At 44.6% G+C, this 26,689-nt stretch overlaps 1 protein-coding gene and 1 non-coding gene across 10 annotated transcripts in view; one reads left to right on the top strand and one right to left on the bottom strand.

Moving 5' to 3' along the window:
- The window catches only part of Ppfia1 (PTPRF interacting protein alpha 1), a 110,592-nt gene extending 88,490 nt beyond the window's left edge, over window positions 1–22,102 (bottom strand). For all 9 annotated transcript variants that reach the window (XM_045146426.1, XM_004654241.2, XM_045146394.1 and 6 more), the window contains exons 1-2: window positions 22,013–22,102; window positions 20,495–20,758 (exon numbers count right to left, since the gene is read on the bottom strand). In XM_045146426.1, the coding sequence (XP_045002361.1) occupies window positions 20,495–20,758 (264 nt within the window). In that variant the 5' untranslated portion in view covers window positions 22,013–22,102. The remainder of the gene's footprint in view (window positions 1–20,494; window positions 20,759–22,012) is intronic.
- A 2,645-nt stretch (window positions 22,103–24,747) lies between these two features.
- Window positions 24,748–24,854, top strand: LOC123458171. Its single transcript, XR_006635469.1, has one exon. It is a non-coding gene; the product is annotated as a U6 spliceosomal RNA (small nuclear RNA).
- The last annotated feature ends 1,835 nt before the right edge of the window (window positions 24,855–26,689 follow it).

Here is a 26,689-nt window from a genome sequence, read left to right on the forward strand (position 1 = left end):
TTTGTGTGCTGGGGTTGGAACCCAGGGCCTCCTGCAAGCCCTCTAATAGACTTCACCCTGGCCAGAACATGCATATTTTGGAAAATCTTTAGACCCAGGGAAAAACTGCTCTCCAAAAGTTGTTCCAAAGTGCTTAGCAGGAGTTAGCAAGCAGAAGCCAGGTGAGAAAGGCCTGGGCCAATAAACAGACTATCCCCAGAGAAGTTGCAAGACAACAAGTCATCCACTGGCAGGCATGACCTACAAGTCACTCGGGGAGGGCAGCAGTGACAGCCATGGAGGCTAGCCCAGGCAGAGCCAGAAGGGAGGCATGGCTCTGGGAGATACCACCTTAGCCTAAAGGACATAAAGATCTAAAGCATATTAAGCTAAGGGAAGGCAGGAAGCAGGCTTGCAGCAGTAGATATGAACTTGCGAGAACTACAGAGCAGCCTTGGAGTGCCATGGAGACAAAGGGTCCAGATCCCACCATGGGCTCTCAAGGATGGAAAGGTCCAGGCTATAGAACTAGCAGAATGAGGCCAGTGCAGAAGAGGCAGTCCTATTTCCCAAGTGTCTAACCCACAGGACTTAAGGAGGCTATAGCTCAATTAATAGGAGGGGCAGATGTGGGGAAGAGGGCTTGGCCAAAGCTGAATTCAGAAGTCAGAGTTGGGGCTGTCGCTCAGGGGGTGAAACACTTCTCTGAAACCTGAAATATGCTGGGCTTATTATCAGCACAACAAAAGAATTAGGGGAGCCTGAGAATGAGGAGATTCTCGGCTAGTAGCTTGCCAGCCATACAAGTGAAGACCTGAGTTCCATTCCCCAGAACCCATGTAAATGCCAAGCACGGTGGGTATTACACCTGCTATCCAAGCACAGCAGAGGCAGAGACAAGTGGATCTGGCTAGCTAGACTAGCTCAATCAAAGGCAATCTAGGCTTATCAAGAAACCCTGTCTATAGAGAAAGGAAGGGAGGAGGATACTTAAAAGGTTGATATTGTATATATGTAATTACAATGATTGTAATGGGGAGGTAATATGATGGAGAATGGAATTTCAAATGGGAAAGTGTGGGGGTGGGGAGGGAGGGAATTACCATGGGATATATTTTATAATCATGGAAAATGTTAATAAAAATTTAAAAATAAATAAAAATAAATAAAAAAAAGAAACCCTGTCTCAAAAAATAAGGTGGAAAGCAACTGAGGAAGACATTGGAGATTGACCTCTGGCCTTCAGATGCATACATAAAGACATGTATGACACACATGTATGCCCACACACATTTGAACATTCAAATACATACATGTATACCACACACATATATTGCAGCAAGACAAAGAGCCTCGAGACTTCCAATTAAGATGGTGGCGTAGGAACTATGCCGAAGCAGCCTAGGGGAGAAAGAGTCAAAAAAAAAAAAGAAGAAAAAAAAACAGCAAAAATATACTCTACTAAAAAGTGTGGTGTATAAATAATTATCAAGTGCAGCAGAGAAGTAGGAGAGATCAGAGCATCTAGAGCCCACAGAAGCAGGCAGAAGTAGCTCCAGCAGCAGCAGAACCAGGTCCACGGGGCCACAGCTCCAAGGCTCAGCCTGAGCCACAGGAAAAGCCAGGTGAGGGATTTTCCACTCACACCAGAGCTCCCTGCAAACTCAAGAAAAGATGAAGGGAGGACAGCAGGGAAGAATGGAGGAGTGGCTCCTGAGAAAGAGGATCGCAAGGACTGAGTGGGCAAAAACATCAGCCACCATCCACAGCCTCCTCTCCCCACTGCCAGTGCAAGCACCAGACACCTGGGGAAGGGAGCTCACCTTCACAGCACCCAGCTCAAGCAACTGGAGAAGCAACCACCGACCCAACCAGCCTACCTGAGCCCACATTGCAGCAAAGAGGGACCCAAGCAGGAAGACAGCATAATTGAGACCAAAACAATCCTAAAGGGTAACTGGGATTACACCAGGCCAGTACCTGCCAAATAAGCCTGGTATATAGGCTTGAATCTGAAGTGTTAATTGCACCTTCCATGTTAGGATAAATTATACGTTAAATCTGATGGATGGTTAGATTTGCCATTCTCAAATAAGCTGTATTTTGGGCTTGTTATTTGTTGCTTCCTGCTTTATAGTGCCTTTGTTTCCTCTTCTGTTCATTAGGGAAGGGTCTCACTTGGTCACAAGGTGACTTGGAACCCTCAACAGACCAGAAATCTTAGCCTCTTAGTTGATAGGATTAAAGGTGTGGGACAACACACATCCTAAGAGACTGTGACTTTGTTAGAGGATTTGGTTGTCATAATACCTACTTTTTTTTTTTTTCTTTGTTTTTCAAGGTAAGGGTTCACTCTAACCCAGGCTGACCTGGAATTCACTCTGTATTCTCAGGGTGGCCTCACACTAACAACAATCCTCCTACCTCTGCCTCCCAAGTGCTAGGATTAAAGGTGTGTGCCACCATGCCGCGGCTCATAATACCTACTCTTGCATAAACACTCTATGCTGGTTTTCATGGACTGTGTACACTGTTTAGTTAAATTTTAGCATCTGCCTGTATTTTGTTTCACTCAGCCTACTTGAATACTCTCATAACAGGCAAACTCAATAGCCAAGGTCACTTTTATAGTTACTCTGAGAGTCTTAAGAGCCACACCTAGCACCTTAAGCTCCTAATCTGAAGATATGTAAAATCAGATTGATTGATACATCTAATAATACTGCATATAGTTAGAAAATACAAGATGCAAAAATATGTACACTATAACACAAAAACAATCAAGACAATAAAATCCACCAAAAAGTATTAATGCATCAGAAATTACCTCCAGTGAGACTGATTTAGAGGAAATGCTTGAGAAAGATTTCAAAAGAATGATTACAAATATGTTCAAGGAAATCAAAGGAATGAAAGAGGAAATCAAAGGCATCAAAGAAAACAGAGGAAACCAATTTAATGAAATAAGGAGGTCAATATAAGACATAAATAGGGAAATAAATAAAGAAAAAACAGTCAGAATTACTAGCAATGAAGAGCAGTTAATGAAATAAAAAAACTGTAGGGCTGGAGAGATGGCTTAGCGGTTAAGCGCTGGCCTGTGAAGCCTAAGGACCCCGGTTCGAAGCTCGGTTCCCCAGGTCTCACGTTAGCCAGATGCAGAAGGGGGCACACGCGTCTGGAGTTCGTTTGCAGAGGCTGGAAGCCCTGGCGTGCCCATTCTCTCTCTTCCTCTATCTGTCTTTCTCTCTGTGTCTGTCGCTCTCAAATAAGTTTAAAAAAAAAATTAAAAAAAAAACTGTAGAAGGAGGTAATATGATGGAGAATGGAATTTCAAAGGAGAAAGTGTGTGTGTGGGGGAATTAACATGGGATTTTTTTTATAATCATGGAAAATGCTAATAAAAATTTTAAAAAACTGTAGAAAATCTTACCAGTAGAAGGAATGGAGAGGACAGAATATCTAAACTAGAAGACAAGTGGCAGATCTAATACAGTCCAAGAAAGAGAAAGACAAACTAATAGGAAAGTATGAATGGGAATTTCAAGATATTTGGGACACTGTGAAAAGACCAAACATAGGAATTCAGGGCATAGTAGAAGAATTATTTCACTCCAAAGGCATAAAAGGTGTTTTCAACAAAATCATAGAAGAAAACTTCCCCCAAATTGGGAAAGAGGTGCCAATGCAGATACAGGAATCCTTTAGAACCCCAACCAGACAAAACCTGGAAAGAACCTCTCCTCACCATATTATAATTAAACTACCAAATATACAAAACAAAGAAAATACATTGAATGCAGTTAGAAAAATCAAGTAACATACAAAGGCAAGCCCATCAGGATCACAGCAGGTTACTCCACACAAACTTTAAGCCAGAAGGGCTTGTAATGATGTATTCCAAGTCCTGAAAGATAACAACTGTCAACCAAGGTTACTTTATCCTGCAAAGTGATCCACTCAAATAGACGAAGAAATAAGGACATTCCACACAAGAGCAAGCTAAAGGAGTATTTGAAGACAAAACCAGCTCTACAGAAAATACTTGAAAGAATCCTCCATGCCAAAGAGAAAGAAAAGCACACATAAGGAACCTTGAAAAAAACAAACCATAGTCAAATACTAGCTAATACAAGAAAGCAAAGGTAAAACCAGAGGAACTACAAATCAAGAAAAATGGCAAAAATAAATACACATCTTTCAATAACTCTTAATATCAACAGCCTCAATGCCCCAACCAAAAGACATAGGTTCGCAGACTGGGTTAAAGAGCAGGATCCTTCAATTTGTTGCCTCCAAGCAACTCACCTTTCTACAAAGGATGGACACTATCTTAGGGTGAAAGGTTAGAAAATGGTGTTTCAAGCACATGGGCCTAGAAAACAAGCAGGGGTTGCTACCCTAATATCTGACAAGGTAGACTTCAGTCCAACATTAGTTAGGAAAGATAAGGAAGGTCACTTTATATTGATTAAAGGCACACTCCAACAGGAAGACATTACAATCCTAAACATATATGCACCTATCAGGGAGCCTCCCAACTTCATCAAACAAATATTATTAGAACTAAGGTCACAGACAACACCAAACTGTTAAAGTGGGTGACTTCAATACCCCACTCTTATCAATTGACAGACAAATCCCAGCAAAAAATAAACAGAGCTGCATCTTGATTAAATGAGATCATAGAAAAATGGGCCTAACAGATATATACAGGACATTTCATCCAAATGTTGCAGAATATACATTCATGTCAGCAGCACATGGAACATTCTCTAAAATAGACCATGTATTAGGACACAAAGCAAATCTTAACAAATACAGGAAAATTTAAATAATCCCTTGCACACTATCAGACCACAATGGGATCAAACAAATCAATAACAAGAAAAGCTAAAGAGCATACACAAAATCATGGAAACTAAACAATACACTACTAAATGATGAATGGAACAATGAAGAAATCAAGAAGGAAATCAAAAAATTCATAGTCAAACGATAATGAGAACATAACATACCCAAACCTTTGGGACACGATGAAGGCAGTCTTAAGAGGGAAATTTATAGCTTTAAGTGCCTGTATTAAGAAATTAGAAAGGTGGGGCTGGAGAGATGGCTTAGTGGTTAAGCGCTTGCCTGTGAAGCCTAAGGACCCCGGTTCGAGGCTCGGTTCCCCAGGTCCCACGTTAGCCAGATGCACAAGGGGGCGCATGCGTCTGGAGTTCGTTTGCAGAGGCTGGAAGCCCTGGCGCACCCATTCTCTCTCTCTCCCTCTATCTGTCTTTCTCTCTGTGTCTGTTGCTCTCAAATAAATAAATAAAACTTTAAAAAAAAAAAAAGAAATTAGAAAGGTCACAAGTAAACAACTTAATGCTTCACCTGAAAGCCTTGGAAAAAGAAGAACAAGGCTAGCCAAAAACCAGTAGACAGGAATAAATAGTAAAGATTGGGGCAGAAATTAATGAAATAGAAACAAAAAAATCCAAAAAAAAAAAACAATTAAACAAAGAGGTGGTTCTTTGAAAGGATAAACAAGATTGATTAAACTTAGCAAATCTGACCAAAATAAAGAGAGAAGAGACACAAGTTTATAAAATTAGAGATGAAAAAGGCACCAACACAACAGATAACAGAGAAAATTAAAAAATCATAGGGACATACAATAAGAACATATACTCCACTGTTTGAAAATCTGAAAGAAATGAATGATTTCCTTGATTTATATGACCTACATAAATGAAATCAAGATGAGATTAACCACTTAAATAGACCTATAACAAATATGGAGATCCAAACAGTTATCAAAAATCTCCCAACTAAAAAAAGCCCAGGCCCAGATGGATTCACTGCTGAATTTTACCAGACCTTTAGGAAGAACTAATACCAATGCTTCTTAAACTTTTCCATAAAACAGTAAAAGAAGGAATCCTACCAAAACCAGACAAAGATGGAACAAAAAAAGAAAATTACAAACCAATCTCCCTCATGAACATAGATGCAAAAATTCTTAACAAAATATTGGCAAACAGAATAAAAGAATGTTTCAGAAAGATCATTCACCCCAACCAAGTAGGCTTTATCCAAGAGATGTAGGGATGGTTCAACATATGCAAATAGGCAAATGAAATACATCATATAAATGGACTGAAGGACAAAAGTCATATGATCATTTCATTAGATACAGAAAAAGCATTTCACAAAATCCAACATCCCTTCATGATAAAAGCCTACAGAGCCTGGGAATAGAAGGAATGTACCTCAACATAATATAGGCTATTTATGACAAGCCTACAGCCAACATAATACTAAATGGAGAAAAATTTGAAGTTTTTCCACTAAAATCAGAACAAGATAAGGGTGTCCACTGTGCCCTCTTTTGTTTAATATAGTACTGGAAGTCTTAGTCATAACAATAAGGCAAGAGAAGCACATAAAAGGGGTGCAAATTGGAAAGGAAGAGATCAAGTTATCATTATTTGCAGATGACATGATTCTACACATAAAGGACCCTAAAGACTCTACCAGCAAACTGTTAGAGCTGATAAACACCTATAGCCATGTAGCAGGATACAAGATAAGCACACATAAGTCAGTAGCCTTCCTATATGCTAACAACTAACACACAGAGGATGAAATCAAGAGAATCACTCCCATTCACAATTGCATCAAAAAAAAAAAAAAAAAAAGTACCTTGGAATAAACCTAACAAAGGACGTGAAGGATCTCAAGTGAGAAATTGCAGAAGACACAAGGAAATGGAAAGACATCCCTTGTTCCTGGATCGGAAGAAGCAATACTATGAAAATGTCAATCTTATCAAAAGCAATCTACACATTTAATGCAATACCCGTCAATCTTACCAAAAGCAATCTACACATTTAATGCAATACCCACCAAACTTCCACTGGCATTCTTTATGGAAATAAAAAAAAAAATCCAAAATTTCATTTGGAAGCACAAAAAACCCTCAAATATCTAAAACAATTTCGAGCAACAAAAATAAGGCTGGTGATATCACCATACCTGACTTTAACCTATACTGCAGAGCCATAGTAACAAAAACAGCATGGTACTGGCACAAAAACAGACATGTAAATCAATGGAACAGAACAGAGGACTTAAATGTAAGTCTGGGTAGCTATAGCCATCTGATATTTGACAAAAAAAAAAAAGCCAAAAATACTCATTGGAGAAGACAGCCTCTTCAGCAAATGGTGATGGGAAAACTGGATATGTATCTGTAAAAGGATGAAAATAGAACCTCATCTCTCTCCATGCACAAAAATTAAGTCCAAATTGATCAAAGACCTTAATATCGGACCTGAAACCCTAAAACTGCTACAGGAAAAAGAAGGGGAAACCCTTCAACATATTGGTCTTGGCAAAGACTTTCTGAATATAATAGCCCCAATTGCTCAGGCAATAAAACAACAGATTAACCGCTGGGGCCTCTGAAATTACAAAGCTTTTGTACAGCAAAGGACACTGAATATAGCAAAGAGCAACCTACAGAATGGGGAAAAAAAAATCTTTGCCAGCTATACATCTGATAGAGGATTAATATCTAGGATATACAAAGAACTCAAGAAATTAAATAATAAGAAATCAAACAACCCAATTAAAAAAATGAGCTATGGAACTAAATAGAGTGTTCTTAAAAGAAGAAACACAGATGGTATATAAGCATATAAAAAATGTCCTATATCCCTAATCATCAAGGAAATGCAGATTACAATTATGCTAAGATTCCATCTCACTCCTGTCAGATTGGCTAACATCAGGAAAACAAATGACCATAAATGCTGGCAAGGATGTGGAAAAATAGGAACACTTCTACACTGTTGGTGGGAATGAAATCTGGTCCAGCCATTGTGGAAATCAGTGTGGAGGATCCTGAGACAGCTAAAAATTGATCTACCATATGACCCAGCTATAGCACTCCTAGGCATATATCCTAAGGACTCATCTCACTATCTTAGAGATACTTGCTCATCCATGTTTATTGCCACTCAATTCACAATAGCTGGGAAATGGAACCAGCCTAGATGTACTTCAACTGATGAGTGGATAATGAAGATGTGGCACATTTACACAATGGAGTTCTACTCAGTGGTAAAGAAAAATGAAGTTATGAAATTTTCAGGAAAATGGATGGATCGGGAAAGGATTATACTAAGTGAGGTAACCCAGGCCCAGGAAGCCAAACGTCGCATATTCTCTCCCATATGTGGATCCTAGCTACAAATGATTGAACTTCTGTGTGAGTAGGAAGACAACTCAGTAGCAGAACACAGTAAGCCAGAAAGGAGATATAAAGGGAAGGAGAGAGGGACTTAATAGGATGGTATTGTATATATGTAAGTAGAAGAACAGATTAATGGGAGTGAAAAGGCCTAAGCGAGGTCAGGGGAAAGAGACTGAATAAAGGAAAGGTGGAGGGAGGGCTAATCAAAATCTAATAGGATACAAGTAAGTCATATGGACACCTACTTTTCTGGACAGTGGAATACCAAAACGCCATATATTGTTACTAGAAAATTTTCATTGCCAGGGATGGGATACCTTCCAGTGAGTTGCTGGCCAGAAAGGTCCCTGATACCCCCAAAACATTACAGGCCATTGCCAAGGTCCTTGGTTTCCTACCAGAAATAGATGGTAAGACTCTACTGCTGAACACCCCACATACTTGGGCTGCAAGGTCACTGAGAAATCCTGCTGGAGCTGAGATGAAAAACTCCTCTACGTAGACCAGCTGACAGAAAGCTGGAAAAAGCTATGTTGCATGCAGTTCAATGAGAGAGGGAGAAATCACCATTGAAGAGACTTAACAGTGGACACTGCAAGCCTTGTATTTGGCCAGCCAGGCCAAATGAGCCAACAGGTGCAATGGTGACACATCTGTTATGGGGGAAACCAACCTTCCTCTAATTCGACTGGAGGCCCGCTCCATGGGAGGGAATACATCCCTGATACTAAAAACCTACAACAGGGTAGTCATGAGCCTATGAGTGTAACATCTCTTGCTGTCTAGCTAAATGCATATACTATGCTCACCAAACTGCCCAGTAAGCACTTCTCTTAATGTTCATACCATATATTAACGCTACTCTCCTTTTGGTTAGAGAACCTTCTCTTTTCAGATGGTAGTGACCTTGGGATGACTCAGAAGGTACCATGGTGTGAGAAGTGTCAGAGGAATGCTCAGCACTGCAACATCTCTATCATACCTTCCAAGGTTCAGGGTCCATTGCGGAAGAGGTGGCAGAAAGAATATAAGAGCCAAAGGAAGGGTAGGACTCCTTAGAGTGTGCTCCTCCAGACACACAGTGGCCTGGATATTCATGACCTCACAGTGCCTGACATTACCTACACAGAACCATCGTAATAGGAGGAAAAGATCATAACACCAAAATAAAAGAGAGACTGATTGAGAGGGGGAGGCGATGTGATGGAGAGTGGAGTTTCAATGGGGAAAGTGAGGGGAGAGAGGGAATTACCATGGGATATTGTTCACAATCATGGAAGTTGTCAATTACAAAAAGAGATAAAAAGCCTAAAATCTACCCATATGGAGGTGTAAACAGTAGGTAGCTCTAATGACCAAGAAAGGCACTTCCCATGCTCCCCCTACATAACTACAGATGAATAATGACAAGTGTCCTCACAGCTGCACTGAACCTGCTCACACTGGAACTACACGTGCTGCTTCCTCCTTCACCTCTCTTTACACATGAAAAACACATGTGGTCACACAGCCCTTATTACACACTGAACATTCAGCACCTAGATCAGGCACTGGGTAAAATGCTGGAAGATCTTAATACACTAAGACACTATGTATTTGGGTGCCTAATATGTGAAAGCATATAGTGCTCTGTGGCTCAGGGTGGTAGGATTAAAGGTTTCTCAGATTGTCCACAGCATACATCATGCCCAAATCATGCATGGAGGTGACCCATTCTTGCCTAGATTCCACCCAACTATCCAGAGTAAGATTTAAAAATTCCTAAATCAGGGCCGGAGAGATGGCTTAGTGGTTAAGGTGCTTGCCTGTGAAGCCTAAAGACCTACGTTCAATCTCTCTCCAGATCCCAAGTAAGCTAGATGCACAAAGGTCAGGCAAGTGCAAGGTCATACATGCCCACTAGGTGGCAAAAGCATCTGGAGTTCAATCTCAGTGGCTGAGGCCCTGGTGTGCCAATTCTCTCTCAAAAATAAATTTTCCAAAACCATGCCATTCTTCACCATGCCCACAAGTGCACAAGGTAAAGAGGCCTCAAGGTACTGATGCAACTCCTTGCCCTGCAGGGCTGCCTGCACCCTCTTGGCCTACCTGGCCAAGTCTACCTGGCTCTACTTTTCCCTTCCCTCCAGGTGCAGGAGCAATGGCCCATTCCCAAGACTTAAGCCAGCCAACTTCCTCCACCTCTCCGGCTTCCATTCATGCTGAGTTCCTGCTCCTACCCATTAGATCTCAACTTGAAAGAAACCACCTAGAAAGGCCTGTCCTCCAGGACTATCCTGGTCTAGGCAGCCGCCCTACACCACAAGGTCATATCCTTCCTTTCAGCTGTCCTGTCAAAGGCGAGTCTCACAGGCTGCACTTGAGCATGGTTACAACAGCCTATCCAGACAGAATGCTCATCTCTGAGCCTGGAATAGCCAATGCAACAAGGCTCCACACAGAACAGCACTCAGCAAAGTGCAGAAAGGAAGACAAGGCAAGGTTGCTGCTCAAGCACTGGCAAAGCTATAATGAACAAGCACTCTTCTCAAAGGTGCACTCAACAGTTTCAGATACCAAACACAAGGCAGTAACATAGGATCTTAAGAGGGGCTTGTCAAATCCTATCAGGAAAGTGACCACCCAGTTAAAACACCCTGTAGGGCCACTATCTAAACTCCATTCTCCCTGTGTTCCTCATCGGATTGAGCAAAGAAGGGAAGCAAGACCTTCGTCGGTCAGCCGCCCTCAACAATTAAGCTCTGGCCAAGTGCTGTAGTCATCTCCCACCTGCATTCCCACTGAGAAACACATGATTCTTCCCACCAGTTTCTCTGCCTTGCACTTCCCACATTTCAGACCAAACAAATCTCTGGTGGGGTCCCTACTGCAGGATGTTTCAGAGCATCTTCCCCCTGGTGACAAGCAGCAACACCTTGACAGGTCAGCATTTTCCTTTGCCTCTCAGTCTCCACCAGCTACAGCCTACCATCTCTGTTCCTGTCCTTCACTCCAGAGCCACAATTCTGCACAGTGACTCTTTTCTAACAGCCCCTTATGATCTAGAGTCCTAGTCTAGGGCAGCACTTCATGCCATGACAGAGATGCCTGCTAACCAGGCTCTGCTTGTGTGCCCTTTCCAGCCCACCCAACACACCACACACTGCCAACCAGCTTCCATCCCCATGTTCTGACTGACAGCAAGCATCTGACCCAGGCTGACATCCAGTTCACTGACTGTGAATTTTGTGAGCATTTTTCTTGGTGTTCTAACCTCCCAACTCCCACCTAAAGGACCTGCAAGACCCAGGCAAAATCTGGGGCCTCACCTGCACTTCAGCCTGAACAGATCATTTTTCCTTGGAGTCCTCTGAGAAAGGCAGCTGTTCATTCACTGCCACTGCACCGGACTTTAAGATAAAATCTGCATGGAAAGCTCAGCATGGTGACGCAGCCTCTAATCCCAGCACTCAGGGACTGAGGCAGACTACTGAAATGGAGGGCAGCCTGGGTGACATGGTGAGAGCTTGTCTCAAAAACCAAAATAAGTGGGGCATAGTGACACACACCTTTAATCCCAGCACTCAGGAGGCAGAGGTAGGAAGATGATCATGAGTTAGAGGCTAGCCTGGAACTAAAGAGTAAGTTCCAGGTCAGCCTGGCCTAGAGTGAAACCTTACCTATAAAAAACCCAAAATAAATCAAAAAATAAAATAAGACCCTGGGGCTGGAAAAATAGATCAGGGGTCAAATGTGCTTGCATGCGAAACCTGGCAGTGAGGGTTTGATTCCCCAGTACCAATGTAATACCAAATGTACAAAGTGACTCACATTCATTGGGAGTTCATTCACAGTGGCAGGAAGACCTGGTGCACTTACTCATGCATGTGGCACACACACACTCTCTCTCTGCTTGCAAATAAATAATAAATAAAAATTAAAACTTACATTAAAATGAGGCTGAAGCTTTAAATTTGGAGGGAAGCTCAAAAGCAGTAAATATTTTAAGGCCAAGAGCAGGGAGCCTGAGCCTACACTGGTGTTTCCATGGCTAAGAGGCTAAGCACCCCCAAGAATCTGATTAGAGAGCGAGAAAAGTACCAGACAGAAAAGTATCCAGAACTGTTGGCCCCCTCTCACATCAAATGACAACCTACATGCTATCTGTGATGCTCCTTTACTTACAGGCAAGGGCAGCCTGAAGCATGTCATCACCAACGACTAGAAAAGCCAAGTGCTTCGTTCCAAGTCTGACTGGCTGGCAGCCATGACGGAGGGCCAAGGTCCCACACCTGAGCGAAGTCGCAGAGGTGAGGGCCATATGCAGTCCTGCTCCTTCTCAGTATGGGACAACTGATGTGTGTGTGGGGGAGGGGGGTTACTACACCGATCAGCTGGGAAGAAACAGAGCAAAGTCGTGGCTCCTAGCACTCTGTAGGGTCAGTCTCATGGCACTAGAAAGGCAAATCTCAGACAAGTCTGACAATCAGGACTTACAGGGCCAAGATCCCAGTGGCAGGGATATGGAAAGCAAGCCATGAAACCTGCTGCAAGGCTGCACCCAAGGACCCACCTTCAGGCGGAACATGGAGAAGTAGGAGAGGTTGAAGAAGCTGCAGTTTACAAGCCTGAAATCCTGCCTCAAGTCACTTACCCTGTCTGGGCTGTGCAGGCCTGTCCCTGCTCCAGACCCATCAAGTAAGAAGGAACACAGTATCACTAGCCTGCTGCATCTTTTATCCTTCATACCTAATGCTCAAAGAAACACAAAGGGATGAGACCAAAACAGACTAGGCAAAGGTGTTCCAAATACTGGAGTTATTGGTCAAAACTGCCAATGTTTAAAATTAAACTTTTTTAGTGGAGCTAGAGACTGACTCAGAGCCTTGCATATGCCAGCTTTTGGCTAGTTGAGCAACCTCCCTGGCCCCTCAAAATAATACCTGACAAAAGGAAAAAGTCTGCTCGAGAACCAGGTCATTAAAACAATGATGCAAACTCTAGAACTGACAAGTGGCTAAAATAAGCAGCTCCGGCCTAGGGGTCAAACAGCAGATTGGACAAAGCTGATGAGAGACCAATAGCTGGAAGAAAGGAAGAGGGAATATGTGAAGACTATGGAAAGGCATAAACTAGATGGGTAGGACTTGGTAAAAAGACCCAAGGTAAATACATACAAATAAGTGGAGAATAAGGAATAACTATAGAGACAACAGTCAAAACTCTCTCAAACTGACTGAAAAATCAAGTCACCTGACCCAATAAAGCCACCAGAGGATGGGGGTAGATGGCTCAGTGTGTTAAGAGCACTACTGCTTAAATATGAGGGCCTCTCAGGCCAGTGACCACCCAGTTTGTCTCTGTAGAACCCATGTTTTAAAAGAAAGAAAGAAAGAAAGAAAGAAAGAAAGAAAGAAAGAAAGAAAGAAAGAAAGAAAGAAAGAAAGAAGCAAGCAAGCTGGGCCTGGCCATGCACCTCTGTAACTGGGAGTGGGGAGAAGGGAAGTAGGAAACCAAATCACTGGGGCTAAGAGACAGTAACTCCAGGTTGAGGGAGAAACTGTTTCAAGGAAATATGCAGATGAATGTTAAGAGGACACGTGACATTCTCTTCTGACCTGAGCAAGCCCTTGCATGGGGTGTGTGCATCTGCATACACACATGCATACATCCCACCATACCATACACAAACACATAGAGACACCAGAGGAAAAAGGTACTGACCTAAATGGGACAATAACACGACCAGTACTGACAGCTGGCTTTTCAGAAAAGGGAAAGAAGCAAGAAGACAGCAGATAGTAGTTATAAAATGGTGAGAAAAATAACTTATTTACATTGCATTTTAGAAGAAAATAAGGGAGACTTCTGCACTCAGAAACATCCCTGGAATTCATGGTTAGCAAAAACATTCTTCAATAAAAATGTCAATCCATCACCCACAGACATGTACTAAAAAGACCATGAATGAAAATTCCTCAACCAGAACGACACACACCTTATTCTCAGTACTCTGGAGCTAAAGTAGGAAGGTTACACGGAGTTCAAGGCCATCCTGGGCTACATGATAAGCTAGCCAGGGCTACGTAGCAAGACTCTCTCAAAAAATAAAATAAAATGAGAGAAAGGAGAGGGAGAATTCTTCAAGGAAAAGCCAATACTGCCTGGCAGAAACAGGAAAAAGTCAAGGAATGAAGAGCAGTAACACACATAACTATGGCCGGGTGTGGTGCATGCTGGTAATCCCAGCATTTAGGAGCCTGAGGCAGGAGGATCATGAGTTAGTTCCAGACAAGCCTGAGCTATAGGGAAAAGCCATATCTCAGGGGATGGAGGAGGAAGGCCATGAACAGTGGTACACACAAGTAACCCCAGCATTTAGGAGGCTCGGGCAGTAGGACTGTAAATTCATGGCCAGCCAGGGATATATTGTGAGACCTTATCCTAAAACATTACTACAGACCTTGATGATAGTAAGAATGTTATAAACTATATCATCCTTACAAACTTACATCCTTACACACAAAAAGAAACGTATATGAGGGGCTGGAGAGATGACTTAGCCATTAAAGTACATGCCAACAAAGCCAAAGGACCCAGGTCCAATTCCCCAGTACCCAAGTAAAGCCAGATGCACAAGGTAGCACATGTGTTTGGAGTTCATTTTCAGTGACTAGAGGCCCTGGTGCGCCCATTTTCTCCCTCCCTCCCTCTCTTTCTTTTTGTTAAATATTTTATTTATTTGAAAGAGAGAGAGGGAGGGAGGGAGGGAAAGAAAAGAAAAGCCTATGAGGACTGGAGAGATGGCTTAGCAGTTAAGTGTGCACCCTGAGCAAGCATGAGGGCCTGAGTTTGAATCTCCTGATAGCTGGTAAACAGCTGGGTGTGGCCAAACACACCTGTAACCCCAGTCCTGTAAAAGGGAACAGGAACCAGGAAATCTGGTTGGCAAAAAAAAAAAAAAGCAAGCTGTTATCTGAAGAGAGAGTCCTGCTCCAATAAGAATAGGCAAGACACCCAATGTTCTGCTCCAATCACAACAGGTAAGCTGCTCCCCAACCACTGGTTCACCTACCAGCTTCAGGCCAGCCTATGGGGGTACCACAAATACACATGTATGTGTGCGTGTATACACGCATACACACGTGCACCAAAAAAAGGAGAGAAATATGCATGAGAAAAATTTCTACTACAGAATGGATTCTGAAATCTTCCTTCTCACAAGGAAAATCCTATACTGTCTGGGTTTTACCACTGGATTCTTCCTAACATTTAAGGAGGAAAATACCAACTCATAGGTAGTCTTCCAAGAAACACTGTCTATTTTGTTTAAGAGACCAGCATAACCTCAATAGCAAAACGTAACAAGAGCAAAACAAAAGCATGAATGTAAAGGTCTCTCTCATGATATAGATACAACAATCATAAACAAAATATCACCAAGTAAAACAGACTGAAGGATGGTGGACAGGCTATGGAGATCCTCAGCAGGGGAAGAGCACCTGCCATGCAAGCATGAAGGTCTGACTAGCCTGAGTTGAATTCCCCAGCACCCATGTAAACAGCTGAACATGGCCACACATGTCTATAACCCCAGTCCTGTGAGGACCAAAGATTAGAGAATTTCTAGGGTTCACTGGTCAGCCAATCTGACCTCCCCCCAAAAATAACAGAAGCTCCAGGTTCAGTGAAAAGACTCAGTCTCAAAAATGCAGATTGGGGCTGGAGAGATGGCTTAGCAGTTAAGCACTTGCCTGTGAAGCCTAAGGACCCCAGTTCAAGGCTCGATTCCCCAGGACCCATGTTAGTCAGATGCACAAGGGGGCGCATGCATCTGGAGTTCCTTTGCAGTGGCTGGAGGCCCTGGCGCACCCATTCTCTCTCCCTCCCCCCCGCCCTCTCTCTCTCTCTCCCCCTCTTTCTCTTTCTGTCTGTTGCTCTCTAATAAGTAAATAAAAATAAATGAAAAAAAATGCAGATAGGGCTGGGCATGATGGTGCACAAGGCCACCCTGAGTATACAGAGTGAATTCCACGTCAGCCTGAGCTACCTCAAAAACCAAACAAACAAAATGCATGTGGGAAATAGATGGCCAACATTCTCCTCTGACCTCCACATAGGGCACTCACACCTGTTGACACACATGCATACAACACACACACATACACATGCTAGGATGCTGGGACACAGCTCTGTGGTCAAGTGCTTGCCTAGTATGTGTGAGGCACTAGGTTCAATCTCCAATATCACAATTGGAAAAAAAAAAAAAAAAGGAATGAAGGAAGGACAGACAGACTATGTAATTAGCCAGGCATATTACGTGGTTAGCTGGGCATGGCAGTGCAAGATCGCTCTTGAGTTCAAGGCCTGCTTTAGCTACACAGTGTGTTTCAGGTCAGCCTGGGCTCAAGTGAGACTCTGCTTTAAAAAAAAAAGCTGGGAATGGTGGTGCATGCCTTTAATCCCAGCACTCAGGAGGCAGAGGTAGGAGGATCACCATGAGTTCAAGGCAACCCTGAGACTACAGAGTGAATTCCAGGTCAGCCTGAGCTAGAGTGAGGCCCTGTCAAAAAAAAAGTGGGGGGGATCATTTTGTCTCAAAAGATACAGAAAACAAATGTAAGAAATTCAATAATCACTTTTTGTGTTGTTTGGTCTTCTGAGATAGATACTCACACTGTAACTCAGGCTGGCCTGGAATGCACTACGTAACCCAGGATGCTTTCAAGCTTGCAGCAATTCTCCTGACTCAACTTCCCAAGTGCTGCATACAGGCATGAGCCACCATGCTGGAATATCACAAAGAAAGGAAGAAAGGGACTAGAGATGCCCCAGCAGTTAAAGGCACCCCTTACAAAGCCTGAAGCCTGGGTTCAATTCCCCAGTACCCACATAAAGCCAGATGCACAAAATGGAGCACACATCTGGAGTTTGTGTGCAATGGCAAGAGGCCCTGTATTCTCTCCCTCAAATAAATGAAAAATAATTCTCCAGGAAATAAATGAGAGGGGGGAGGGAGGGAGGGAGGGAGGGAGGGAGGGAGGGAGGGAGGAAGGAAGGAAGGAAGGAAGGGAGGGAGGGAGGGAGGGAAGGAGAGAGGGAGAGAAAAAGAAATAAAACCCACAAATGTTACATCAGGATGTTAGAGCATATGGTACTAATCTCAGCACTTGACTGACTGAAGCAGGATCATCATGAGTTTGAGTCTACCCTGAGCTATACAGGAAGATCCTGTCTCAAAAACCATAGTAGAAAAATCTCTTAGTATCTTAGGAATAAAAAAGAATTTTCAGGCCGGGCGTGGTGGCTCACGCCTTTAATCCCAGCACTCAGGAGGCAGAGGTAGGAGGACTGCCGTGAGTTCAAGGCCACCCTGAAACTCCATAGTGAATTCCAGGTCAGCCTGGGCTAGAGTGAGACCCTACCTCAAAAAAAAAAAAAAAAAAAAAAAAGAATTTTCATATTTTATAGAGAATACCTGCAAAAACTCTACAGTAATTACCATAATTACAAGTGAAACAGTGAAGCTTTTAGGAACAAGTCAAGAATACTTGTTTTCACTTTAGTGCAACACTGTACTAGAGATGCTAGCTAGTACAATAGAGCAAGAAAAAGAAAAACAGTCATAGCATTGAAAAGAAAAATGGAGATCACCAAACATGCAAAAAAATCAGTTCTAGCTGGGTACACTGGGTATACAAGTTCAGGATGAGCCTGAGCTACATAGAGACCACATCTCAAAAAATAAATGAATAAATAAATAAAACAAAACTCAGTTCTCTCTAAATACTAGTAAGAAACATAGCTATTTGGGCTGGAGAGATGGCTTGGCGGTTAGGCACTTGCCTGTGAAGCCTAAGGACCCCCAGTTTGAGGCTCGATTCTCCTGGACCCATGTTAGCCAGATGCACAAGGGGGCGCACGTGTCTGGAGTTCACTTGCAATGGCCGGAGGCCCTGGCACACCCATTCTCTCTCTCTCTCTCTCTCTCTCTGTCCATCGCTTACAAATAAATAAATAAAAATAAACAAAAAAATTTTTAAAAAGAAACATAGCTAGTCATGTTTGTGGATTAGAAGAGCAATACTGAAAAGATGTCATGTCCCCAACAGTGGTCTATACATTACATGCATTCCTAGCAAAAATCCCAGCACATTTTTTTTGTTTTGCAGATCATCAGGCAGATTTTTAAAACATCTCAAAATGTAATAAACTAATATTAACTAGGAAAACCTTACAGAATAAAGGCAGGAAAGTTAAACTGCCAGACCTCAGGACAGATTCCACCTACAGTACTTTAGACAGTGTGCTTCTTGTACAAAGATGACAAAAAGATCCATGGAGCAGAGGAGAGACTCATCTAGTCAGTCACTGTACCACTGAGCTGTTCCTCCAGCCCTGGACACATGAAATATTACTTTAGAAAACTGATCAACGAGATGAACTGCATTAAAATCTAAACTCTGGAGAGCACATCAACTTCTGCTCTCACTGCTGGTGGAAGGAGGAAACTGTCACCTCTGCCACTTTTGGCACTCTCCTACAGCTGAGCAATCACACTTTATCTCTCTGCATCTCCACTCCTTAAAACACCTGGCGTCAATGTACACATACAGATCTGCAAGCCCCATGACCCCCCTCTCCTGCCAAAAAAAACCCAAAAATGTTCTAAATAGTGTAAGAACTAGCAGAGATGCCAATGGTCATGACTGCAGAAAGAACAAGTTACTGTAAATTTGCATGCTAGATTACCACACAGCAGTAACAGCAGCATACTACAAAGAAAGACCAACAGAACCTCACACACAAAAAGGTTGACGGAAGACCAGAGACAGAACACTCTAGATGCTTTTCAGAGAAAACTAAGAATAAGCTAAAGTAATTACTGGTGAAGAGTCAGAACCACCATTGCAAGTGTGGGCAGTTGTAGGCAATAAATAGGAAGGAAGCCTGGTCATGCACATCTCATCTCCTGGCCTAGGCAGTGGCTCAAGTGTAACTGGACAGGTCACTAAGTGCACAAGTACAAAATAGGAATATCCCTGAAGCACTCCACAGGTAAGGTTTGCAAAGGGCACTGGCTGCCAGCAGAGTACATGTACTCGCTTGACACATTATCAGCCAGCAGACAACCCCATTTCCAGGAAAGGAAATGGTCCAGAACAGTTTTCTTCATGGTTCCCAAGTCTGAAATTCTGGAAGCACAGCTCAGGTGTGTGATGTGAACGTGGGTACCATCATGTTACACACTCAACAAGCAAGCGAGGCAAAACCATAGCTGTGAGCAGTGATCAGAAACACCACTGGGCAACCAGCTCAGCGCTAAAGTGGCTGCAATTGGATCTTTTTGTCATCTTTGCACAAATTACCACACTGCCTAAAGTACTGTAGGTGGAATCAACAGGTGTGATCATGCCCACTGCCTGAAACCAACTACATAAAACCACTGTCAATTCCCAGCCATGTCCTGTGTCACCATTCTTTCCAAAAGCTAAATTACCACCACATGTCAGCTAGACACTTGAGCACATAAATTCAAGTACAACAAATACAAGTCCAACAAGCCAAACTACAGGAAACTTATAAACAAAATCCTGATAAAATGTCTACTAACCAATCCTTTCCAGTTTGTGCTGTAAAGTCTGACCTAATTAACCTGTTCACTTTTAGGATTCCAGTAAGTCATGACTCTAGCCCAACAAAAAAGATACAGCTATTGCATATAGCTCTGACATCAAATTACTGTTTCTAAAAAAGCAATCCAAGTTTGGCTTATCAATCTTTCAGGAGAACTGACTACAGCCAAGAACTGCATTAAGGGCAGTAATTACTCATTTTCTAATTTATCATTGCAGCTCCATCCTGAGTATAAACGTCCACTGAAAGCACCAAGAGGGTACCTATTATGAATTAGTAAAATGGCACAGAGACAGCCCGTAAACACCTAAGTAGCTACTTATCTCCCTCTACTCTGTTTTCCACCTTGTACTTTTCAAGTTCTAACACTTTCTCCTTTCCCCCACCATTAACTCTGCATTGACTCCATAAGGGAAGAAAGGCTTTGAAACACTGCTCCAAATATCATAAACTGAAGAGAAACACATCAGTTGCTTCAACCTTTAAGGAACACCAGTTTCCTCCTAAATTTAATTCCCAGGAATTTTACATGGCTTGCATAACCATAACTCAGACAGTTATGCAAAATAGCTAACATATTAACAAATGGTGCTACCAGAGAGACACACACTCAGTGGCAAAAAAGCTGCAGTTTCAAGTTAAAGGTGGGCATACCTGTGGAAGCGCAGTATTGAGTTGCCTCTGCAAAGAGTCTCTTTCGTGACCAACTTCATGTAATTTCCCCTGGGTTAATGCAAGCGTTTCTTGAGTCTCTCTCAGCGTGTCCAGAAGGCGGTCCCTTTCTTCCAGCATGGAGACCATGAGCTGCTCAAAGTGGGAATCTGCATCCGGCTGCGAAGGGGAGCCCGACCCATGGCTCCCACTTCCTCCTGGGGGGCCTTCTGCCTCGCTGATGGTGGGCATCACCTCGCACATCATCTTGAAATGAAAGACTGCAGTCAGTAGATGCAGAACACACAAGCCTACAGCTGTCTTGAGTATCTGTCGCTACTAAACAAAGGGCACATCAGTTTAGGGAGCTCCAGCTTGATCCAAACTTTAAGTTCCAGGAATTTTACATGGACTTACAAGACGCCAGAAACTATTCTTCCCAAAATGGTTATGCAAAACACCTGACATATCAACAAAAGCTGACAGCTCAATGGTGGTCCGATCTGCAACACTCGTAAATGGCTAGGGAAAGCAGAGTGCGCACAAATGCACTTAATGACACAACAGCTTTAAGGGGAGAGACCACAGTGTTAGTAAGAACAGAGAGGACTACCTCTCCCACTGACAGCAAAACCCCGTGGGGTTTTGTTTACAAAGCTGGACCTTTAAGTCACTGGGAACTAAAGTGCTTGTTAATCTATTTTACTCTCTCCCCAGTGGGGAAGAGTACACACGTGTGTATACACACACACAAACACACACACAGGGGCGGGGAGGTGTTGAGCCTCCAATCACGTCTCAGAAAAAAAAGGAGCAGCCAGCCAAGGCAAACTGACAAGCACCAACTCCATCAGGCATCTTACAGGAATGTGTGCAGTCAGCTCCTGGGAAGGACTGCCGGCTCCCTGAAATTCTGGGGCTGGATTTGGAGAGCAGTGGGGAAAAACTGAGGGTCAGAGAGAAGTGGTTTTCTTTTTTCCTTTTTACCTTTTTCCCCCCCAACCGACAGTGTTCATACATGTACATAGCCTATTTTGTTCAAAATCCCTTCTCATTACCTTTTGTCCCCCTTCTCCCCAGCCTGAACCTCTCTTCTTCTTTCCAACTGGAAGAATTGGGTTTATTTTTTATTTTTATTTTCAAAGGATGGGTCCAGTCCACTTAGGGTAAGTGTACAGACGATGATAAATAATAGAAGCCAAAATGCAGAAGAGTCGGCAGGTCATCCCACCGGGCCGTTAGAATGAAGCAGATGGGGTAAGGGGAGATGATGGAGGCTGTTCCCGTCTCGGATGTTCCCAACAGCCGAGGCGCACCTGACGCCGAAGACCCCGGCCTGGCGGGACGACCCACAGCCACAGGTGCTCGGTGACTGGGGTCTGAGGGTTTCGTGGTTGCACAGCCTCGTCCTCGCCCGGGTCGCAGCGTTCCGACCCTCGAGTGACAGCCAAGACGCCCCGGCGCGCGCGGCCGGCCCGGGCCGCTGCCTCAGTGTCCCCCCCCCCAACCCCCGCTCCTCACCTTGCTCGCCGGCGGGAGGGACGACGACGGGGCTCCAGGCGGGCTGCGGCTCGCTCCGGGCGAGCTCGGGGGCCCACGAAAGCAGCCCGCCCCACGCCGCGGCGCCGGAGCCCGCCGCTCGCCCCCAGTCAAGAAGGCCGGCCCGCCGCCGGACACTGGGGAGCGCAGAGGAGCGGGCCCGGCGGCGCGTCGCCGGCGTCAACGTGCCCCGACGTCGGGCGCGTCGGCGCGAGCGTCAGCGCCACCGGGGGGGGGGGGAGGGGGGGAAGGAGAGGAGGGGGGGAGAGATGTGTGGAAACGCGATCGACTGCGCACGCGCCACCTCCGCAAGAGGGAGGGCGGGCGGCCTTTACCAAGCTCTGATTGGCTACCCATAGGCCTGGCCCCGCCCACACCCCCGACTCCTCCCTCACCGTCTGAGACTCGTCCGCTCTCAGGCCCCGCCCAGACCGGGGTTAACCGGCCCGGCCAGCGGTGGGGGGTTTAGGTGGGTTCGCGCCACCGGTATCCCGGCGCCTCAGCGCTCAACCTGCCGTCTGCACTTGGGAGATACCAGGGACCTCCGGACGCTTCCGAAAGGCCACGTGTTCCTCGCTCCAGAGCGGGAAAGAGCTTTCATTCCCACCTGACGGAAGAGTGAGCCGAGGCTGACGTCACCGGCGCGGAGCCCCCTCGGGACCGCTATCTTAAGGGGACGCGAGAGCCCTGGGGGCGCGGCGTGGAGGAGGCAGGCCTGTCTCGACGGTGTGAGCTGGGAAGCCCCGGAGACCGCCCGGGATTCCGCGCTCCGGCTGCAGGATGGGGAAAATGACACAGCCTTGGGCGGCTAAGAGAAACGCAGCAATCCCAGCACTCGAGAGGCTGAGGCAGGAGGATTGCTGCAAGTTCGAGGCCATTCTGTGCTAAGGAGCTAGCAAGGTCTCCTTGACCCCAAAGAAAGAAGTGAAACAGTTTTTGGACTTGGTAAGCGCATACCTGCAATCCCAGGACTTGGGAGCCTGAGGCAGGGGGATTGCTGCAAATTCGAGGCCAGCCGGGCCTATAGAGTGAGACTCTTAAGGCCTCAAGCTTTTCCTCTTCTCCAACCCCTTCTCCCCACAAAAAGAAAGAAAACATTAATATGTAGGCTCGGTGGCACACACCTGTAATCCCAGCACCCAGGAGGCTGAGCCGGGAGAATTGCCAGTTTGAAACCAGCCTATGCTAAGTAGCAAGATCCTGTCACAAAAAGAAACAGGTGAAGAGTTGAGCACCTGGCCATGGGCTGGGGAGATGGCTCAGCAGTTAAAGACTCTTGCTTGCAAACCCTGCCTGCCTGAGTTCTATACTTCAGTACCCACATGCGTCTGGAGTTGAGTAAGCATCTGGAGCCCCTTTGCAGCAGCAAGAAGCCCTGGAACACCCATTCCCATTCATATTCTTTCTGCCTCTCTCCCTCCCTCTGTCCCTCCCCACCTCCTCTCTGGGTCCACTTTATCCTTTCTGCAAGCTTTTCAAAATGCCCACTGTGTGCAAGGCCTGTGCTTGTCTTGGAGACAGAGATCAATAACTAGACCTCTGTGCCCACAAACTCAGAAGCCAAATAGCCCCACTGACCTTTGTGTGTTGGTGGTAGAGTGGCAACCTGGAACTCACTGAGTCTGAGAAGAGGCTTCTGAGGAAGGAGGGGGAGAACGAGAACCCCGCCTCCTCGGTGACTTCATTGAACCCCCACAGAGAGCTCACCAAGGACAGCACTATCCTGACTGTCTTTCTACTGACCAGTACCCAGTGCAACTTCCTTCCACCCATTTGTTCATTCAAGACGCATTTATTAAATGACTGTAAATATGAATTCATAAGTGGGACTTTACACCTCTGGCCCTCCATGTTTTACTATTTTAAAATTGTGAATTGCCAGGCTTAGTGGCTCAGGCTTGTCATCCTAGCTCTCAGGATGCTGAGGCAGGAAGGTCAGTATAGTGTTGAAGTCAGTCTGGGCTACATAGTAAGTTCCAGGCCAGCCAGGACCACAGAATGAAGCCCTGTCTCAAATAGCCAGGCGTGGTGGCATACGCCTTTAGTCCCAGCACTTGGGAGGTAGAGGTAAAGTGATCGCCATGAGTTTGAGGTCACCCTGAGACTACATAGTGAATTCCAGGTCAGCCTGGACTAGAGCAAGACCCTACTTTGAAAACTAAATCATAAAATAGTAGAGTGGGCATGGTAGACCATGCCTATAATCCCAATCCCAAGGTTGAGGCAGGAAAATTGCCACAAATTTGACACCAGCCAGAGCTACATAGCAAGACTCTATCTCAAATCAATTCATTAAAAAGTAAAATTGTAGGGCCAGATCCATGGCTCAGTAGTTAAAGGCACTTGCTTACAAAGCCTGTCAGCCTGGGTTCAATTCCCCAGTACCCACATAGAGGTAGATGCATAAGGTGGTGCATGTATCTGGTGTTCATTTGCAGCAGCTAGAAGGCTCTGGCAAATGCCCATGTTCTCTCTCTTCTTGCAAAGAAATAAATAATATTTTTGTAGCTTTTTATGAGAGAGAGAAATGAGCACCAGACACATGCACCACATTGTGCACATGTACAGCCTTGCATGCTTATGCCACCTTGTGCGTCTGGCTTACGTGGAACCTGGAGAGTTGAACGTGGGTCCTTAGCCTTTGCAGGCAAGTGCCTTCACTGCTAAGCCATCTCTCCAGCCCATAAATAATATTTGTTAAAAAAAAAAAAAAACTGGTGCTCGCTTTGGCAGCACATACCCTAAAATTGGAACAATACAGAGAAGATTGGCATGGCCCCTGCGCAAGGATGACACGCAAATTTGTGAAGCATTCCATTTAAATAATAATAATAATAATAAAACTGGCCAGGTATGGTGGCACACACCTTTAATCTTAGCACTCAGGAGGCGGAGGTAGGAGTTCAAGGCCGCCCTGAGACTACATAGTGAATTCCAGGTCAGCCTGGGCTAGAGTGAGACTCTGCCTCAAAAATAAATAAATAAATAAATAATAAAACTAAAGCTGTCCACATCCTATAATCCACACCTGTAATCCCAGCACTCAAGAGGCTGAGGTAGAAGAATTACAGCTCCCTGAATCCAGGGTCCGGCCCGGAAAAAATACCCACTTCTCAGAGGCACCTGTTTGATGCACCTGACCCCCATGCACACCACTCCTAGGATGTCCGTCTCCTAAGAAACTGGCCCAGTACCAAATGTAGCTCAGTAAAGGTGAATGGTCACTCATTTCACACCTGCAGCCTGTACCAGCCAGGCATGGTCTTAGAGCTGGGAGCAGAAAGCTGCGGGGAGGGGGGGGGGTAATACCACTGTGAGTGTCCTCTAAGCAGTAACCATGGAGAGAAGATCTAGCTTGCCAGCTGGGGTGATGGAAGCTGCCCGGGGAGGTGGCATAGGAACCAGTTTCCAGCGCTAATAGACTTTGCAGGTAAGGGAGTAGTCATTTTCCATAGCTTTCAGAAATCCCAGATCCATTCATTCCCATCCCTTAAAGATTGAAAATCAGAGGGGACAACTTGAATAGTCCACAAAGAGAGTAAAGCCGTTGCCCTTCCCAACCCCGGACAGCATGGCTGACATTCTCGGTCACATTTTATCCTTATTTTAGGGGAAGGGCTTTTTGAGACAGGTCTTGTGGTCTACCTGGGCAGGTCACAAACTATACTCTACAGCCTCCTCTTCTCAAATTCTGGGATTACAGGCAGGCACAGCGGCATCCAGCTAACATGGTTTCATCTATTTATTGTCACATTTATTTATATATTTGTATTCATTTATTTTGATAGTTTATGTATTTGGTTATTTATTTGGGTCTTACCATGTAGCCCAGATTGGCTTCAAATTCTCTTATCTTCCTGTCTCAGCCTCTGATCCTGAGTGCTGGGGTGACAGAAATATGCCACCATGCCTGGCCTCACGGTCAAACTTTAGGTAGTTACATGACAGGACAGGAAGAATAATGTATTCTGATTGTGGTTGTAGTTACGCTGACCCATGCTTTTTTATGAAACTCACAGAACTGTCTCATAACATGAACAGTGGGCCTTAATTTTTATAAATGGGAAAAGACTTTTGTAAAGGAGCAAGTTACAAATAAGAATTCATCATGTTGGGCTGAAGAGATGGCTTAGCAGTTAAGGTGCTTGCCTGCAAAGCCAAAGGTCCCATGTAAGCCAGATGTACAAATGGTGCTTGCATCTGGAGTTTGCAGCAGCTGGAGGCCCTGACATGCCCATCCCCCCCCCAGATATATAAAAGTAAAATACTTTTTAAAAGAATTTATCATGTCAACCTAATGCCAAAAAGAAAGATGGTTAGGCAAAAGGTGTATTACATAAAATTTATTAGCTGATATATGAAAATTCCAGTGTTACTCATTAAAGTGATCTTTTGGCGGGGGAGGGGTTTCAAGGTAGGGTCTGATCCTAGCCCAGGTCGACCTGAAATTCACTTTGTAGTCCCAGGATGGCCTCAAATTCACAGAAATCCTCCCTCTGTCTCCTGAGTGCTGGGATCAAAGGTGCACACAGATAAAGTAATCTTTTTTTTTTTTTTTTAAATTTGAGAAAGAGACAGACGAGGGAGTGGGAGAGAGAACTGGCATACCAGGGCCTCAGTTCCTGCACTCCAGATGCTTGTGCTACCTAGTGGGCATGT

The sequence above is a fragment of the Jaculus jaculus genome, chromosome 1, assembly GCF_020740685.1.
Source record: "Jaculus jaculus isolate mJacJac1 chromosome 1, mJacJac1.mat.Y.cur, whole genome shotgun sequence".
Taxonomy (NCBI): Eukaryota; Metazoa; Chordata; class Mammalia; order Rodentia; family Dipodidae; genus Jaculus; species Jaculus jaculus.